Source organism: Urocampus carinirostris, chromosome 7 (assembly GCF_059441175.1).
Source record: "Urocampus carinirostris isolate Australia breed hairy pipefish chromosome 7, RoL_Ucar_1.0, whole genome shotgun sequence".
Taxonomy (NCBI): domain Eukaryota; kingdom Metazoa; phylum Chordata; class Actinopteri; order Syngnathiformes; family Syngnathidae; genus Urocampus; species Urocampus carinirostris.
In genome coordinates this window covers 43,681,468-43,702,170 of record NC_142355.1, presented here as the reverse complement: position 1 = coordinate 43,702,170, position 20,703 = coordinate 43,681,468, and the positions used below count along the sequence as shown (strand labels likewise).

Here is a 20,703-nt window from a genome sequence, read left to right as displayed (position 1 = left end):
ATTATGCCTTGAGAGCGTTGAACCTCGCACAGCAAATGTTAAACGTCATTACGAGACGAAACATGAACATGAATTCAAGGATGAGTCTGACAAGGCGGAGACATTAAAATGCGCAGTGTCCAGGTACGGCAAACAGACACAGACCCTGAATGCATTTGTCACTGCTAAAAACACCACCACATTGCAATGCACAGAAAACCATTTACTGATGGCGAGTATTTTAAAGAAGCGTCTGTGTGCGTTTATGCGCCTGCGTGACTTCTGCTTTGCTGCTGTTATTTCAAGTTTTGATATTTTCTGCAACAAGATATCATTGATGAATGGTATGGTAGCTGTCCATAGTGCTTGTTTTTTGATTGTAGTTCATTGTTAATGAAGAATGGTTGATTCTGGTTAATCTTTGTGGCAAAAGGTCAAAGTCATGGATGACTACAGGCCTTTCGACTTGTTATTCACATTAATTTTTTTTGTTGATTGATGAACAAGAATAGGTGAAGATAAATTGGTCAGTTATACCAGTGTTTTTCAACTAGTGTGCCGTGAGACCTTGTCTAGTGTGCCGCTGTAATTTGCCAAATTTTATCTTTCCAAAAAAACAGACCATTATTCAGTATTTTTGCAATCTTCAGACCAGGATCCGTAATAGTCATCCATATCAGTAGGTGGCAGGAAATTTTTATATACTTTTTATGCACTAATTATCTGCTCTTGAGGTAGCACGGTACATTTAATAACTTAATTTGTTTAACAAAGCGGTTTAAAAAAAATAAAAACAAAGCACATCATTCTTTTTTATTTTAAGTATTATTTTCTTCTTTTTATATACTACTTGTCTGCTTATGAGGTAGTACAGTGAAATATTTCACATGACTTCATTTTCAAACATTTTCGATGCAGTGTGCCTCGGAAATTTGATTTACAAGGAAACTTGAAAGTGGCACTCCACACCAAAAAGGTTGCTGACCCCTGGTCTAGTCAGATACTGTTCACGGAATTTCAATGGGAATGAAGTGACCAGTGTAAATACTGTAATAGTGTCTTGATTTCAGGATGCCATCCCTCCTCTGGAATTGAGTGAAGTGTAGCGCCCTCTGTCGGTCAAACATTGAATATCTACCTCTCACTCAGGTTTGTGTCCGTTTACACTGGAGATCAAAATTAGACAATTCATAAATAAATAAATAATTTTAAAATAATACAATCTTCACTGTTCAACAGTTGAATTATATAGTATTGTGTCTACCAGGGGACTACAACATTTTTTCACAAAATGGCTAAATGCATTTCAGAAAACACTCAGATCGAAATTAAAGAACAATGACTTTGGCATGGAAAAAAACTTCTGAAGGTTACAGCAGTCAGCAAATTGTAAAAAGTGTACAAGCCTCTACTGTGAATGACTCCAGCACATCTGCAGCCACAGGAGATTACTAGCCCCTCACAGTGCTCTGGTGTGATTTTGGTCCATTCTTTTTCCAGCCTCCTCCATAGTTCAGTGATTGTAAAGGGTTCTTGACCAGAACTTTTTCACCAAGGAATTTCTAGAAGTTCTCTATTGAGTTGAGATCAGCAATCTGGGCAGGCAATGTCAGCAATTAAATGTTTTCATCTACAAGGAAATTCTTTACCCCTTTTGCTGTGTGACAGAGAGTATTGTCTACATGAAGACTGCAGGCTGATTAGGCCATGAACGCAAGTAAGGAACTATGTGCTGTTGTAGAAGGTTCTGATACACACTTGCAATTACACGGCCATGTAACAGTAGAAGAGGCCCAACTACTGCTGCAGAAAACATGCCCCAAACCATGACACTTCCTTCTCGACTTTACACAGACTTTTGTTTAACACACTTTGGGTTCAGTAAATGGTCTGCATTTAGATAGCGCTTTTCAAGTCAATGAAGACCTCCTAAAGCGGTTTACAATGTGCTTCACACTTACCCATTCACACACACACTCACACACCAATAGCGGCCATGCAGCCATGCAAAGCGCCCACCTGCTTATTGGGGGCATTAGGGATTCAGTGTCTTGCCCAAAGACACTTCGACATATAACACGGAGAAGCCGGGATTCAAACCTGTGACCCGGTATTTCTCCAATATGTCGCCGAACACAATGCTTATAATGTTCAGCACTGAACTGGTGAGCAATTCCAGCTGCAGTTTGGAAATGATTACCCATTGACATCTTCCGCAGTGATATTTCCTCTCTTTCATTTGTTTTCCGGGGACGACCAGCTTTCTTGGGTGACTTGAATAAGTTTGTAGTTTTGTAAAGATTCACTATTGGTGAAATCACATTTTTGGGACGATCAAATAGTCTTGCTATATGGCCAATAGGGTCATCCCTTTCGTTTTCATCTGGACAACCTGCTGCCGGAGGCTTGGAGTAACTTTAGAACGGTCCATCATCTTGCAAAGTCAGTGAAGCTGGCAGTTAAAATGCTGGTTAAATATGGGTTAACAGATAATCAAGGAAACTAGCACCATGTTCTAGATTAGAACCATTAGGTGGTAGGCACCTTTAAGTGTTCTCTAATTTTGATCAGGGCATTTTTGGAAAAATACAGGTTGTTTGTTGAAATGCCTTATCCATGCTGTGAAAAGTGTTGTTGTCCATTTTGTTGTATGGACACAACAAAATGTCCTTAAACTGTTGAGCAGTGAAAAATGTATCGTTACCCCCACATTGCATATTACCGTATTTTTATTACAGTGTGTATTTTATGTAGCACAATCTAAATACTCTATATCAACACGTTACATTGGCTATCTATGTATTATATTCCTTTTATTTTATTATTGTTTTATTTTCAACACAAGGATACTGCTGGAAGTGTGAATTTCCCTACGGGGATGAATAAAGTATGTATCTATCTATCTATCTATTTCAAAATGATTTAATTTTTTTATAAGTTGTTCTCCAATTTTGATCTCCAGTGTACAATGGTACCTCTACATACAAGCTTAAATCGCTGCAGGGTCGTGCTTGTTGCTCTAATTGTGCTTGTGTTATGAGTGAATTTGCCCAATAAGAAATAGTAAACTAAATGGTAAAGAGAGTAAAAAGCTTTCACACGACTAGTTGCCATGTCATGTAACGTCATGTGCGGTCCCTTTCTTAATTTTCCTCATGTTGAGGTTTTTGAGTTTTTCCTTGCCCTCATGTAGGTTTTAGATCAGGGGATGGTGTAATTATAGTCCGTAGTTTTTAATCATCTTTGGTCTCTTCAGCCTCTTGAGACTCCTTGTGATTAAGGGCTATAAAAATAAACATGACTGGAATATTTAATGGATGTTTTTTGCTAAGCAAATTTCTCCCACTTAGCCAGAACCTCTCTGATCTCCTTAGTAGACGCCAGCTTCTATGGTTTGTTGTCCTCTAAGGTGTTTTTAGCAACAAGAATATAAACTTCCTCAGAAATTCTTGCAGCTGAGTGCTGCAAAATCTTCCACGTGATCGGCACTCGTGCTTCCCGATTGTACTCCTTGGCTTGGGCACTCATGTGAAAAACGCACGTCTTTTTGTTAACTTTCACTTCAGTGCATTTGTGATAATATCTAAACAATGCTTTCTAGAGACACAAGGGCACTTTGCTTGAAAAATAACATTTTATTGCAATAAGACTGAACTTATGCATAAACGATGCATGAACTTTGCCAGAACGTTACAGGCAATGTTCCTTCTAATTTTCCACGGGTCTGAGCGTTCACACAAAGTCGGTGAGCAACGCTTGAAACAACAGTGAGCAACAGCAACCCCAAGTGTGGCAACTAAATCATTATCAGACATGTCCAAAACTTGACATCGTGGTTCATTTTGCTGAGTTTCCGGCAATGCGAAATTATTTTTCACTTTTGAATGAATTGACTAATGTTCAATTGCAAAGGTTGCAGGGCCTACAAACGTCATTTGTTTTTACAATTCTTTCACAAGATTTTCATTTCTTTTATTCCTGGTATCTTTTGTCGCATAATACTAAAATTTTGGGGGGCTTATTTAGTCGGTTGTACAATACAGAACTGTATTTAATTAAATTTTTTAGTGGAAGTACAATGTTGGCAACAAGATTAACTTGATATAATTGGAAATTATTTGAATGCAACACAAACTTTTTCCTCTTTTTCCCAGTTTTTTTCTCCTTTTTAAAAAATCCTTTTAAAAAAAAGATCATTGTGTGTATTTTTTCCAAGCTGTTAATATTTTCTTGCTTTTTTTGTTCTCTATTACCTTTTTCCGCTTTATTTGCTTCTTTCTTTTATTTCGTTTTTTTCCCAGCTTTTACATTTTGGTATTTTTTTCTTTTTTGTTCTATTCCCCCCATCCTTTAAGTCATTTTGTGCAGAATTTTACATTAATTTGGTCGTGTCGGGATTAAAGAAGCAAAAAAAACCTGAAGAGTCGTTGGGGACCCGAAAGAGCCGGTTCTTTTTAGTGAGCCGAGCCGAAGAAGCCGACTTCTTCTCGAAAAACTCTAATGACTTTACTCAACTTCGTTCTACTTCAACATTGACTTTAAAATACTGCATTTAGAACACAGCGTCACGGGAACCCGTGTATTTTTACCTTCATGCACTGTAACTTTGACCTAATTCGCTTCTAAATTAGCAATTTCGAGCTCCGGTTTTTGTGAGCTGGCTAGATTTTCTTGTGTGCGGAAAAGCTCTGGGTAGTGCGCAATTGCGCACAAACGCAGCTTAGAGGGAACATTGGTTACAGGCCCAATGTTTCCTGTGACATGATCACACAATATTGGTCACTGTGGCGATCGCGTTCCTACAGACGTACACAAAAAGTCATTCCCCTCTATTTCAGCGATGACAAAGGATCTTTGTCTTAATTTTTAGAAAGGGCTCTGTCTGTACTTGTCCAAATAGTCGCTTCTTTTACACATTGCTTCACTACCTACTTACCATATGGGGCCTCCTACACACTTCAACTGCCATCGAATGGTAATATTTCATACTGAAATCATTCCCAGAGGCTTGATGCTTACTGACAAGCTGCACCAAACTTTTTATAATGGTTTCTTTTTTTGAATAAAACAAAATAAATTGTTGTTTTTCTTTTGTCACTCAGGTAAAAGCCTCCAGAAAATGTAGTCATACGTTATGCCAATGGATGAGTTAAAGAGATATGATCAAAACTTACTTGCAGCCAAGTATAAGTACTCTACAGGTATAACCAAGGGCATAGAATCAGGTGCCTGATGGCTTGAGCCGCATGCACAAACTGGACCGAGATGATGGCAGTGAGCGGTCTCGAGCAGCTTTAGTGGTAGCCTCTGGGACTGCTTGTGAACTGGATTTTCCTTCATAAAGCGAGCAAGATTTTTGTTCCCCTACCCCCAAAAAACTTGTGTTTTGAAATTCTCATGTTCAAATGTGCTCATATAAAGAGGTACCACTGTATTACAAGAGCTGCATGCCAAATTTAAAAATGTCCATTATAGTGTACCTGTTGTGCAAGAAGTTCAAGTCTGTTCTCCAAAGTGTTGGATACTTTGATCTTGCCATTGTCATTATACAACTCCACTCCTCCGCAGCTGTCAAAAAAATCAGTGATGTGTTCTTAAATATTGACCTTTTGAACGTGACGTCACGTTGCCTCCCCTGGCAGAATGAGAGCCATGACGAAGGGCAAGAAGCACTTGATGAGCAATGTGTTGATCAAAATACCAGTAACCACAACAGAGGAATAAAACCGGCACTTTTTACGGTCGTGATTGATTGCTGCGCCGGCAAGGTTCTACGTCTGATTTGGAATTTTATCGTATCTGTTTTGATGAAGAGAGAAGACGACGATGTTTATCTGTAAATTGAACGGAGGACTCTTGCTAGGTTTTGAGCCACTACGAGGAGCAAGAGAGACATCATGCCAGTGCAACCAATACGACACCATGCGGCAGGACAAGAGCCAGGGAACAGCGATATGGCAAAACCAATGGTTCCGCCATTTGTCGCAACAGAGGCGACCAAGCTTAGCAGTCTTGGAAGCCTCTATAAACAAGAACCAGGTGAGGGCCCCACAAGGCACAGCATCAAAGCAGGTGCCTTTAAAAGCTTGAGCCAAAGAGAAGACCTGCCTGATGAACGATTCCAGGGGCCAACGAGTCATTTAGATTTTGATCAAAAAGTTGAACTTGCAGCCCTATGGTTATTCCAGGATTTTCAAAAGCATTTTTATAAGGTACGTCTAATGTTTTCCCGAGAAATTTTATGTAGGGGTAGGTACGAGTCATGTCAAAGACACTCAATATAATAAGTTAGCTTGTGCTAACTAGTTAACTTTAGTGGCTTACCGTTGCCATTTCTTACTACGTGAATCAGCTGCTTTTACAAGCGATTCAAAAGAGTAATCTTCCAAATATCACATGTATCGAAACTGTTATGTCTTCTCCTAAAAATCTTACTGTGCAGATATGAACTGCCAAATTATCAATGGATAAAATGAGAGGCAAATGTTCAGAGGATACATTTTTTTTGCCAAAGTGAATATTTTCCTAATGTTCAAAAGTGATTTCTATACAATGTGCAAATTCCGCGGGCTTCACTGTTCTATTACATTCCCCAAAAATGTAGTTATGATAATGTTTTAGTATTGTTTGCGCGATGGGGACATTTCATGTCGAGGGTCCATTTGTTGGCACAACACCGGTAAGCATCCAGACTCTTATAAGCTTTTAGATCAGCACCGGTGTATGGGGATATTTTATTTACAATATAGTGCTACAGATGGTGTGGACTGACATCAGACAAACTAGACAATTTGGTTAGATGTGTGAATATGTCAAAACGAAGTTTTTCTAAATAGCGCTTTTTGTGCTTTAAAAGGTGAGCCACCTTATCGGACATATTAGTTTGACTAGTCATTGCCAGTGGTGTTGACTAGTATAGCTGTTTTTTTGTTGTCCAAGTTTTATTCGCCTCGGCCACTGTTAACTGCCGTCCGTCATGGTATCGTCACGTGTGTGCAAAGGGTCAATAGGATTCCTCCAAATTCGAAATTAAAACATATGGGAGAATGATAAAAAGTTTTCCGTAGACCAAGTCTGCTTACATGCTTGATGGCAGGAAATGGTCCTTGTCGATTCTGACCACAATATTCCTTTTCACAGCCTCTTTATAGACAGGGATTGTTTTATTCACTGCAGCCTATCCACAAATAAAAAAAAAACATGAAACAAGCAAGCCTAGATGCATTTGTGATTCTTTCATCCCAAATTTGCCGACACCTCACCTGAACCATTTTCGTGTCCTGCTGACGGCAGCGGATGACAACCTTCTCTTCCAGCAGTTGGTAGAAACCCTTCACCAGACAGATCAGAAAGTCTCCAGACAAGCATTTTGTATTCAAAGAGAACCTTCATTCAAATACTTGAGTCATGTCTATGGATTATTCCTGTTATTCGGTGCCTTTGGGTCCCAGTGACATACAATTATATATTACGTGTAAAAATGGGCTTAAACTTATTTCAGCGTTCACACACATTTTTCATGGCCAAACTCCAGCACTTCTCAAGCACAGGCCAATTTTTAAAATTTTTACAGTTCCTTCAAAGTCAGAAATCCAGTTTGATTAAAAGAATGTTTTTTTTTTGTTGGCTTTAATGAATAATATCTGCGATCTTTTTGTGTCAATGGGCTCCTGTAACCTGACATGAATTCTGCCGTTTTGCTTAAACAATACACGCGCTACGTCACACTTGTTGGGTAATATTTGAGTTCACTACAGAAGACAGAGAGAATGAAAGCACTGTATCTATAAAAGGCAGACAAATGAGAAACATTTTGACTCGTTTTATGATCGAAAGCAGAGTGCATTCAATCTTTTAATTTTAAAGAATGCTGAACTTTTGCCTTTTTCATTAATTATATCGATTTATATTTTTTTGCATGTTTTTTAGAAGATCTGTGTCTAGATAGGTTATTGATAATATATCAATAAAAACAACCAGTTCAGGGTGTCCCCTGCCCACTGCCCAAAGATAGCTGGGATGGGTTCCAGCACCCCTGCGACCCTACTGAGGATAAGCGGTGCAGATAATGGATGGATGGATATCATTTAAAAAAAAACATAAAACACCTGAGAAGCTTCTTGGTAGCCGAAAGAGCCTTTTTTTGTAAATAGAGCTGTCCTCTATTTATGGGGGATAGTAACGCATCACATGACAACGCCATAATGACAAGCCACCAGAGCAGGCGTGTCACCGTCATTTTCAGATACGTTTGAAAACAAATTCTTCATTTATGGGGTGGTCTGTAGAGTCAGACTGCCAAGAAACATGGCGACGACAAAAATTTTAAGCATTTTCAAGCACTTCAAGAATTATTCTGACTAAATTCAAGCATTTTCAAGGATTTGAAGCTCGCGTACGAACCCTGTACGTTACTAGGCACACGCCTTATTGATTGCACCCGAGAAGCGCATCACTTATCTAAACCGGTGTTCTTGAACCTTTTTCATGAAAAAAATCGCAAGGCACACCGTCCTTCAAAAATGTTTGAAAATTAATCACTAGCGCTAGTTCCATGCTGTTGAGGTTTTTTTGGGCTTAAATTATGATATTGCTTAAATGTACAGTATTTATTCATTTTCTAACATTTTGTGGTTTCCATGGCTCAGGAGGTAATACAGGCTATTATTTATTTTGGTGTATAATTTGCTGTCATCTTGTTTTTTTTTTCTTTTAAGAAACATTAGAAAAACCAAAAACAAACGTTAGAAAAATAATGCCTCGAATGAACATAAAACATTTTTTATTTTGCTACTACTTATCTCTTTTTCTTTCTTTTTTAATGAAATGATAACATAATAAAATTAATTAATCAGAAAAATCAATTTACATTATTTGATGCATTATTATTTTTTTCTGTGCAAACTTAAAAAAATAATAAAAAAGAAAGGGCTCGATGGGATGCCTTTAGAGCAGGTTGGACATCATCCCTTGAAATGTTTACCTGAAGAGCAAGCCCCTCCAGCAAGGTACCGTACCTGGCAGGGTCCTGAGCGATTTCTGCTAGTCTTTGTCGAGCTTCGGACAACATATCCTGTTTATATCGGGGGGCAGAAAATGGATAATAAATAACATCAGTGCATTTTGCAATTCTACTTTTGGAAAACGACTACAACCGTTTACCTTAATCATGTCATCACGAGCTTTCAACACTTTCAGCCTAGCTTGATTCATCAGGTTGGACATTTGTCTGTGTGCAGTGGAAAGAAGAGATTGGACAAGAGCGATCAACGCGGACAATACCCACACCACTTAACGCCAGTCGAAACAGGGGTCGGGAACGGATGGCTAGCGAACCAGATGTGGCTCTTTTCAAAAGTACATATGGCTCGGAGATTAGCTAATGTGCATGCAATGTCCCCCAAGAGCAGAGGTGTCAAACTCATTGTAGCCCAGGGGCCACACAGTAAAAAAACATTCTCATGAGTGTCGGATTAGTAGATTAAAGAGAAAGAACGATAGGGAGAAGAGAGGAAAAGGGATGGGGCGAGAGAGAAAGAAAGACGAATAAAAACAGAGATAGAATTAAAGAGAAAGTGAAAGAAATGACAGAGAAAAAAGAAAGAAAATGAGAGAGAAGGGGGAAGAGCAACAGAGGAGAGAGGCATATAAAGAGAGAAAAATAAAGAGAGTAAGAAAGAGAGAGAGGGAAAGAAAGAAAAGTAAATAGAGAGAGAGAGAGAAAACATTAAGCAAAATTAAGAGAGAAAAAGAGAGTGAGGTAGAGAGAGAGAAAGCGATAGAAATAGAAAGAAACAAAGAGAAAGAGAGGGGGACAAAAGTGAGAAAGAAAGACAGAAAGAAAGAAACAGGGAGAAAGAGAGAGAGAGAAAGAGAATGAAAGAGGAGAGAAGAAGAGAGGAATAAGGGAGAGAGAGAAAGAAAAAAGAGAAAACGACAGAGAGGGGGGGTGGGGGGGGGAAGAAAAGAAAGAAATGAAGCTACAGTGTCTTTCCAGTGGAGGCTGGTTTTGGTGACATCGAGTAGACATATTTTTCTCTTGTGCTTCTCCCACCATTGCCTCAGGGGCCAAATTAAAGCTGTTGGCGGGCCTGAACCGGCACACCTGCCGTACGTTTGACACCTATGCTTTGGTGCATACCGATTTTTAAAGAGAAAAGTCAATTATGAGGCTTGCAAAGCCAAATAAATCAATGCTGGTAATGTAATTGGTTCGGTCCAGTATATATAGGACACAAATTTGATAACAGTTTACTGTCAAGGTGTGACATCAACAGACCCCGTTTTGGCTGTACTGTATATCGCTAAAGAATCCTTTATATGAAGCTCAATAAAAGTTTAGATTCACTGTTGGGACACTTTATAATAAAAACCCACAGAAAAACTGTAAACAGCCAGAAACACAATCCAAGCAAGTCGTAGGGGTGGGCGGATCCCTGCACACAGAGTGCTCTACCTCAATCTTGCACGTGCCCACAGCACTGAATACATCCATGAACCTTTAGTTTAAGATTTTTTGTGGCATATTTACAAAAGAACTCTTGCACCTCGTTTTGAAAATGAAAAAAAGGTCAAAATGAGCCTCAATGATCTCAAGTAATTGTGAAAGGGAGAGTTTAAAGTGGTATATTTGTATGGAGGGATATGGGATATTATTGGCATTATCATTATTCCATATATTTTATCAAATTATCAAACATCACACAGAAAATAAAATGAAGTATTAGCTTTTGCCTGGGGAGCGGGTTTGGCGGTTTTGTTGAATTTTGTCTTAAAATATGGTATGGCTCTCTCTCATAACAAAATGCTATTATGGCTCGTGAGGGTATAAAAGGTTCTCAACCCCCAAATTAAATCAATAGGTCTCATCTCATCTCATCTTATTAGCTGCACCGCTTATTCTCAGTAGGGTCGCGGGGGTGCTGGAGCCCATCCCAGCAATCATCGGGCAGTGGGCAGGGGACACAATAGGTAAAAGTCCTAAATCTTAGAAGGGTGCCAAATTAAAAATTAATTTTCCTCAAAGAAAAACAGAAATCTGGGATATACCGGTAAATTCAGAACAGGGTTTGTACACCTTTTTATGGCCAAATTCTAGCACTGTTTAAGGACATTCAAAGCCGATTTTCCAATTTCTTTAGTACCATTAAAAGAAGAATGCGGTTTGACGTACACCTTTTTCATGGCAGAATTCAATCACTTTTCAAACACCTTCAAGGCTAATTTTTCCAATTTTTTTCAGTACCCCCAACGGAACAAATACAGCGCTGATCAAAAGAACGTTTGACTTTGATGACTAAAATAAAGTCACTATCTTGCTGCTAGCACATATGTACAGTTCAAAATAGTACAAAGTATCTATAAAGTTTTTGTGTCAATGGGCTGCTATAAACTGACATGATTTCTGCCATTCTTCTTCAACAATTCAGTCGCAGCTTGGCTACGCCACACTTGTTTACAAACACGGTGCAATAGTAATATAATAAATGAGTTGAATATGTAAGACAAAAAAGAAAAAAAGTACTCTATCTATTAAAAAGATATATGCGAACAGTAGAATATTTTTATCAGAACTTTTCTTGTGGGAAAATACGATTGTCGCCAACCTTACACATACCCTGGCTCCGACAGTATCAAAGTCATCGGACTTTAAGTACAACTCTGAGTCCTGCCATGTGCAAAAGTTTGCCGACGACACTGCGATCGTGGGATGTATCAGAAACGGGCAGGAGGAGGAGTACAGGAAATTGATTCAGGACTTTGTCCGATGGAGCGACGCAAACCACCTGCACCTAAACACCACCAAGACCAGAGAGATGGTGGTGGACTTCAGGAGAACCAGAACTCACCCGGTTCCTGTAACCATCAAGGGAGAATGTGTAGAATTTGTCCAGACCTACAAATACCTGGGTGTGCAGCTGGACAACAAACTGGACTGGACTGCCAACACAGAAGCTCTATGTAGGAAAGGGCAAAGCCGACTTTACTTCCTCAGAAGGCTGGCCTCCTTCAATATCTGCAAAAAGCTCCTGAAAATATTCTATGAGACAGTAGTGGCAAGCGCCCTCTTCTATGCGGCAGCGTGTTGGGGAGGCAGCGTCAAGAAGAAGGATGCCTCTCGTCTCAATAAACTGGCTAGGAAAGCGAGCTCAGTTGTGGGCAAAGAGCTGGACAGCCTAACAACAGTAGCTGAGAGACGAGCACTGAAAAAGCTGAGGTCAATCATGGACAATCCATCGCATCCACTGCACAGCATTATCTCCAGACAGAAGAGCAGTTTCAGCGACAGACTGCTGTCACTGTCTTGTACTACGGACAGACTGAAGAGATCTTTTCTTCCTCATGCCATGAGGCTCTTTAACTCCACCCGGCAGAGTAAAGGCCCACATTAAACCACACCACCTACATTGGATATTACCGAATCTTACTGCAATATGTATTCTGTGTAGCACTATTTAGTTACTCTATATAACACGCTACAGTGGGCATTTGCACGTCACACTGGGTATTTGTATATTGTATTCTTTTGGCTTTATTATTGTACTGTTCTCAGCTCAGGGATGCTGCTGGAAATGTGAATTTCCCTTAGGGGATGAATAAAGTATCTATCTATCTATCTATCTATCTAAGTAAATAGCGTATGAGAACCCTGATCTAGAGGGAGTAACATGTGACCGCCTTCTTGTTGAAGAGCCCCCCAAAAAATTATTTTGCATTTTATAATTTCTTTTTAGCACTAGAGAGTCAATATTTTTATTTTATTGTTTTGCATTTTCGGCGTTATTTCGTGTCTTTCGACTTTAAATCTGTTCAGTGTGTAAAAAGCTCAAATTGTTTTGTATTTGGATCTGTAAACATTTCATACATATTTCAAGTGTTTTTCTAGGATCCCCGCAAAGCATGTGAAATTACTTATTACCAAATAGTTTGGTGCATAATGTTTTTTTATTATTGATGATATATCATTGAAACGACAAAATATCTGAGGAGCTGTTTGGGAGCCTGAGGAGCCGGTTTTCTAAATAGAGCTGTCTTCCTTAGTGGCTTACCGTATGCCATTTGTGGATTTTTTTGCATGGCTCATAATAAATGTCCATCATTGATACATAATCCTTGCACTAATACACATTTCCTAGAGTAGGGGCGGCGAACAGGTTTGACACAAAGAGCCGAAATTTTTAAATGTGAGAGTCAAAGAGCCACACCACGCACTGACCTGCCATGACAGACAGACCCACACAAACACACACAATTAAAAACATATTGTTAACACACTCCTCTCCTTACAATACAACAAGTATTGTTCTTTTGTTGATTTCAAGGAAAGTGTCCACCCTCAATACACACAAAAAAAATCTAAACATGAAACAAGGCAAAGACCACAGTATATAGAAAATATGATGAGGCAAAGAGCCGCATTCTTATTGGCCAAGAGCTGCATGCGGCTCTAAGAATGCGGCTTTTGAGCCGCGTGTTCGCCACCCCTGTCCTAGAGCCCCGTTTGGGTGCAGCCCGCACCAGTTCTTTGGCACAACCCGTAGGGGGCAATGACGCTTCATAGGACAATGCCATACAAATTAACGGCAGCTGCAGTTAATCAAAAGGGGAAAAGAATTGCAATGGCAAGGCTAGCCACCCGAGAGCAGTGTCAGGGTCATTTGAAGCAGACTTGCAGAGAAACATAAAACAATTTCAAGCATTTACGATCACTTTGCCCCAAATTGAAGCTCTTTTTAATCCTTGATAATGCAACATTAAAATTCAAGTATTTTCAAGGATTCTAAGCACCCATAAGAATATTGTCAGAAGCTACGCTGGTTACAAATTACACAAATTTAAAATACCATTTAAATACCCAAATAGCCAAATTTAAAATCTTATTTGGATTTCGAGTTTGATCTAAAGTGAACAAACTTATACAGTGCATTGCAAAATAATTGGCCACCCAGTAAACTTTTTGACATATTGTAATATTTCACCCTTCAGGCTTATAGAACAAACTCCCCAAAAAATTCCAAGAATCAACTTTATGTGAGACACAATCGTGAAAATAAATAAAATGTATTCAGCATTTTATACTGTGCTAACAAATACTTTACAAAAGAAAAGAAGCATTGCAAAAATACTGCCCCCCTTTGACGCAATACTTTGAACAACCTTTTGATGCGACCACAGCCACAAGTCTTTTTGGGTATGTCACTACAAGCTCTTCCCATCTTGAAATATAAATATGTGCCCATTCTTCCTTACATAACAGCTCAAGTTCCTTAAGGCTTAATGGTGATCATTTGAGCACAGCATTTTTCAAATCTTTCCACAAATGCTCTATTGGCTTGAAGTCTGGACTTTGGCTTGACCGTACTACCACTCTATATTGTTAGTTTAAAACCACTCAATCGTAGATTTTGCTTCATGTTTAGGGTTGTTGTCCTATTGGAATTTGACCCCGCGCACCATTCTCAGGACTATTGCATGCGCCAACAGATTTTCTGCCAGAATCCTCTTGTATTTGGCACCATCCATCTTCCCATCAATTCTCACGATCCTCCCAGTCCATGCTAAAGAAAAGCAACCCAATAGCATGATACTACAACCATCAAGTTTGACAGTGGGGACGATATTTTCAGGGTGATGTGTAGTGTTACTCTTACGCCAAACGTAATGCTTTGCATTTAGCCCAATATATTACATTTCCGTCTCATCTGACAAGAGCACCTTGTTCCACACGAGATTTGTTTCTCCCATGTGGCCTCTAGAAAACACCAAATGGGCATTTTTATGGTATATAGGACTTTCTTCTAGCCACTCTTCCAAAACGAGGATATTTATACAGAGGGTGACTCAGGCTATTTTCAAACTGAAAGGAAATCTGATTTTTTTTCACAGACACAACCTCTGTCCATCTGTTAAAGTCCGTCCAAACGGCACCTATCCATCTTTTTCGTACCGGACCTTGGCTACTTTTATATGTGGTCCTAAATCAGATAAATATGTGATCTTTGGGAATATGACTGCTGTACGAACAGTCGAGACGCATTCATGCGACCTACACATAATTTATAGGCTGTAAATGTCACTATTCTGAATTTGAGATAAAGTGTTTGAGGAGTATGTTAGGAGTGACAAGATTGGATAGGTTGAGAAATTAAATTGTGAGAGACAGAACTGGAGTAGTAGTGGAACTGAGCATGCGTGTGGATAAGAGAGTACTCGGTTGGTTTGGACACATGGAGAGGATGGATAAGGAGCGAATGTTAAAGACGATCTACAGAGCAGAAGTAAATGGAAGGAGACCAAGAGAAAGGCCGCGATTGACGTGGATGGATGGTGTTATGAGTGCACTGCAGGAAAAAGGTCTAAATATAGTGGAAGCTAGAGCTCTTGTTGGTGATAGGAATGAGTGGGGAGGTGTTGTAAAAGGATAGTGGGATGTTTGGACGTGTTCTAAAGAATGGGCAGGGCACCTGTATGATGCAGCAAGGGTAAACCAGTGAAAGCTGTCGGGCCCTGCTGTTGAACAGAAGAGTGTGTTGTGTCACCCTGACCCGAGTGACATGGCCGTTTTTGTTTTGTCACGTTTCATCTGGAGGGAGTAAAGCATGACCAACTTGGGTGCCGAGGTGCTCAACTTGTTTAGGTGTTTGGGCGGGCGGATGTACGGAATGACAGATGGCCGGCCGGCCGGACACAGACAGACAGACGGACAGACAGATATGTCACTATTCTGCCTTCAACCAGGTGGCAGGAAGCAAAGAAATAAACAACCAAAGCTTTACTTTGTAAATGTTTATCTGTAAATCTACCCAGCTTTTGAATAATGACTAATCCAGGGTACTTCATCCAATGTCACAGAGTCTTGGTAAAAGATTCCGGAGATTCCAGATGAAAAGAGAAATGATTATGGTGCTATTCACACTGGTGCTAGAATGTTTGGTACTGGTAGGGGAGGGGCTTAGGAATGAAAAGGAGCCTTATTTTTGTCAGTCTGCCACAGGATAGCAGTGGCCCCATACAAGGCTCATACACCTTTTTTATGGGCAAATTCAAGCACTTTTTAAGGACTTTCTAAGCCAATTTTGCATTTTTTTCCAGTACCATTAAAAGAAGAAATCCAGTGCTGATCAAAAGAACGGAAGCCTAAACCTTGATTTCAAACCCTGACTCTATCCCTCAACTAAATTTGGATCCCTAAAATCAGTTTAAAACCCTAACTTACAGCCCACATACTAGCACCTAACCCTAAACCTACACCTAACTCAAGCTTTTATTCTAGCCCTTACCCGGTTTCAAACCGTAACCCTAGCACTAAACGTACTTTGGAACCCTACATTCAGTTTACAACTCTAATATGGAGCTTAAACTCTAGTTCCTAGCCTCAAACCTACACCTAACCCTAGATGTAACTCTAGCCCTAACCGTGTTTCAAACTGTAACCCTAACTCTAAATGTACTTTGGAACCCTACATTCAGTTTAGAACCCTAATATGGAGCTTAAACTTTAGTTTCTCAACCTAAACCAATACCTAGACCTTCCCCTAACCCTGTATATAATATATATAATTATATAATTATTGTATTGTTCATCTGTTCAAACTGTAAACAAAACCTTAATTGATCTTGAAACCATAAAATAAGTTTAAAACTCTAATATAGAACTCAAACTTTAGTTTCTAACCCAAAACCTACACCTAACCCTAGCTGTAACCCTAGTTGTAACCCTAGCCCTTATCCAGTTTCAAACCCTAGCTCTGAACCCATTTTAGATAGATAGATAGATAGATACTTTATTCATCCCCGAAGGGAAATTCACTTTTCCAGCAGCATCCCTGAGCTGAGAACAATCGAAAATAACACGGGAGCTGCTGGAGTGGCTGCCATTCGTGACGGCGCCGGAGAAACGATTCAATTTGAATCATGTACAAACAAACAAACAATTGAATCATGTACAAGAAACGATGAGCCCTACATATAGTTTAATACCCTAATAAGGAGCCTAAACCTTAGTTTCTCACTCTGGCCCCAGTCCTAATTTGGAACCATGAAACGAGTTTAAATCCCTTATTTGATCACCTAATCTAAGAAACATGGAAACAATTACAAGCATTTACTAGCACTTTTCAAAACTTGAAAAAAACATTAAAATTCAAGCATTTTTAAGGATTTCAAGCACCCCTAAGAACCCTGTCTAAAGTAGTAGTAGTTTAACCACTACCAAAGTGTGAACATGTAAATGAATGAATAATGCGTTCACTGTAAATTCTACAGTAGTAACTACTGTAAAGCATCTTGAATTGTTCATTAAACATAGGAATTGAATGTATAATATTCAATATATAAAAAGAGATAACATTGGCTATTATAAAACAAGTACATGGAAATAATGCACAGTGTTTTTAGCAAGTCAAACGACTCACATTTTCTTATGCTGCTCAATCTGCTTTTCCCTCTTCTCGTAGTATTCCATTATTTTTACTCTTTGAGTTTGGACCAAACGACCTTTCTCGATGTTGAACTCTTCTTCCGCCTGCAAACAGATGATAATAAGAAAAAAATTATTGGAAAAAAAAAATAATCTGGAGGATGAATTATTCTGCCTCGGTGTGTCCTTTTAACATCTGTGCAATTCCATTAAGGTTTTTGATACAATGAAAATATAAACAAATTCAATTAAATAGTCTGGGCTTGTGAGTACACAACAAGTTAGTCATTGTTTCACAAGTGCAAAACGGCTGACAATCCTTTATATGCCAGAAGGGTGGGCTATGACAAAAATGAAACCAAAGTCAGTGGAAATTTCTAGGACTGCGACGAACATTTCTTTTGATAATCAATTAATCTGTCGGTTATTTTTTCGAATCACTGATAAATCGGATTGAAAAAAAACACACATTAATTTCTTCTTCTTTATTTAAATATTGAAGTGATGTACAAATAAGAAAAAAAGTGCACAAAACAGAATATTCCACATTATTAAACAATAAAAAGTCAAAGTGTTTGTAAAATAACAACAAAGATACATACAAATGTATGATATACACCTGCAATCATATACCTTTGCAGCCCTATGAGACTCCTTGTAATTAGGGGCTATACAAATAAACATGACTTGACTTTTTCATAAAGTGCAAAGGGACATGAGCATTAGGAACAAGAAAAAAATGCAACTCTGAAAACCCATTACCATGATTTTAAAGAGGCAAAAAGTAAACATCACCATTCACAAATTTGCTCGATACCTCATTCACTCTTCAAGAACTTTACATTGCAAGTCAAAAATGTGAGTATGTCAATCATGTTGAGGATAATTTCAATGATGACAGCTGCGTGCTGTGGTGTGCATGTTGTCTTTTTCACTATGAAGATTGTCATTGTTTGCTGTTTTCGAATGAGATGAAAAAGTAAAATGTGATTATGTATTATGGCACAATTTACAAGGACACAATTATCTCTAGGATTTTGCCAGAAAATTAAAACTTGCTTACTCTGAAATTTATTACCACCACTGAGTGTAATCTGAGTTTTTTTTATTAAGCTCAATTAAACACTGCTTAAAAGGATAAGGGTAAGAACGGTGGGCACTTAAAAGCCTCTGATTCAGCGTCCTCCCTTTGGGCATATGTTTATATAATTATTGTATTGTTCATCTGTTTTTTTTCTGTTTGGTGCAAATAATTTGTTGTTGCCTTTTGTAAATTATTGGTTGATACACTTTATTATGCTGTGCCTAAATAAACTTCATTCATTAATTTAACTGAAATAAAAAGCATTCCTTTCACATACAAACACCCACACTCAGTCATTCATCAGCTAACGAGGAAACGCTAGCATTACTTGAACTTTGCCAGAAAACTAAAATTGGCTGGTTAATATTACCAACATTATGTGAAAGTTTATCATTTTTAAGCACAATTATTCACTGCTTAGGGTGATTTAACTGAAATGAAAAGTATCTCACATGCACCCCCCCACACACACACACACACACATTAATCAGCTAACAAGCAAACGTTACAATCAAATACAAAAGTTACTTTGCCATACTTAAAAAATGCCAAAAACAAATAATGTGGTGGCCTACCCTGCTACTGAGCTCCCTTTATCCTCGTTGGCGACTCCATGATAATTTTTAGCTGCCAGCTTATTATTGTGGTGCCCCCATGCCACAACACTTTTGCAAAGCTCGCAAGTGACGTTTTGTTTTGTGAAATGCTCCCACACTTTTGCGGACTTCAGTCGAGCTGTTTTTGCTGTGTTTGTAGTGTACATGAGTTGAATTTAATTTTTGAAAGTAGCGCTTTAATTCCCCTCGCTTGCACTGGCTCCCCGACGCGCTGAGTAGAGGTAAAATCGGGCCAAAAAAAAGCACCCGAGCCCGACGCAGGCCCGAGGGGTATTAAACCCGACCCGGACCGAGCCCGACTAATTAACTGGATTTGCTGGCCCGGCCCGAGGGGGCCCGAAATTACATATTTTATTTATAAGGAGGGGTGATTTATGATAACAAATTAAACTCTGCCTTTTGTTACAACATCTAGGCCTAAGTTAAATAAAACTGTATAACATTTACATCTTTTATATTTCTGTGTCTGCACTGCAGATGTTACATTAAGCGACAATCTGACGTTTTTTTTTTTTTGAGGTAGCGAAAACATTTAAGGGCGTCCGTCATTTTGACGACTTGATCATTGGGCCATAATCCACAGCAGTAGTAGTACGTCCTTAAGATTTTAGCGCAGCACTTTCATTAAGCGGGTGTTGACGTGTTGTGCCCTTTTCCGACTCCTATGCAAATCCCCCCCCCCCCCCCCCCCGATCGTATTCTATATAAAACGCTTATTAAAACAATAAAGCGAGCTAATTATAATAATTGGGAGATCCTAGTCTATATAACGCGTTTATTTAAACAATAAAGCGTGATTTTATTCTGCAAATTGCGTTTTTTAACGCGGATGAAAATGTCACCAACGTCAATGTACGCTTCCGACAAAAGCGATCGTATACTATATAATACGCTTTAAAACAAAATAAAGCGAGCTAATTATAATAATTGGGAGATTCTAGTCTATATAACGCGTTTATTTAAACAATAAAGCGCGATCGTATTTTACAAAATGCGTTTGTTAATGCGGATGGAAAAGTCACCAACGTCACTGTACGCTATGATTTCCGCAATCACAACTAATTGTACACAAATAATATTTATTTGATTTACTATATTCCTTGGTCTAGTATCCATACATAGTTTAAGTATATATTTTTAATGAACATATATTTATAATTATTAATTAATTTAAAAAAAAAAAAAAAAAAAAAAAAAAAAAAAAAAAAAAAAGCAAGACCGAACCCGACCCGACCCGACCGTATGACTGACATTTCAGGCCCGACCCGGCCCGAAATTGTTTCGGGTTCGGGCTCGGGCCATAAACCTTAGGTCTAGCGCTGAGTGATGCATAAATTGCACGACACAACGAATTGATGAACATATTCGTTGCCAACACTTTTAATCAACGATTTTAATAAATTCTATCGATTTGTTTTTGAGGCTCTAGAAAATTACCAAAATATCAGCTTTATACCAGTTCTTTGTCCAAAATGAATACTGCAGGTGGTTCGATAAGAATGAGGGCAAGGTTCATGGCCGTCTTCTAACAGTAAATCAGAACATCACTTGGATCAGGGGTCGTAAGACTATGGCTCACAAATAGTATATGGCTCTTTTTATGA

At 38.8% G+C, this 20,703-nt stretch overlaps 1 protein-coding gene across 2 annotated transcripts in view; it reads right to left on the bottom strand.

Moving 5' to 3' along the window:
* The window catches only part of atp6v1e1a (ATPase H+ transporting V1 subunit E1a), a 28,394-nt gene that overhangs the window by 5,580 nt on the left and 2,111 nt on the right, over positions 1-20,703 (bottom strand). For both annotated transcript variants that reach the window (XM_088341051.1, XM_088341050.1), the window contains 6 exons: positions 17,394-17,503; positions 9,142-9,208; positions 8,963-9,052; positions 7,242-7,310; positions 7,062-7,156; positions 5,460-5,547 (listed from right to left, as the gene is read on the bottom strand). In XM_088341051.1, coding sequence (XP_088197177.1) covers positions 5,460-5,547; positions 7,062-7,156; positions 7,242-7,310; positions 8,963-9,052; positions 9,142-9,208; positions 17,394-17,503 — 519 coding nt within the window. The remainder of the gene's footprint in view (positions 1-5,459; positions 5,548-7,061; positions 7,157-7,241; positions 7,311-8,962; positions 9,053-9,141; positions 9,209-17,393; positions 17,504-20,703) is intronic.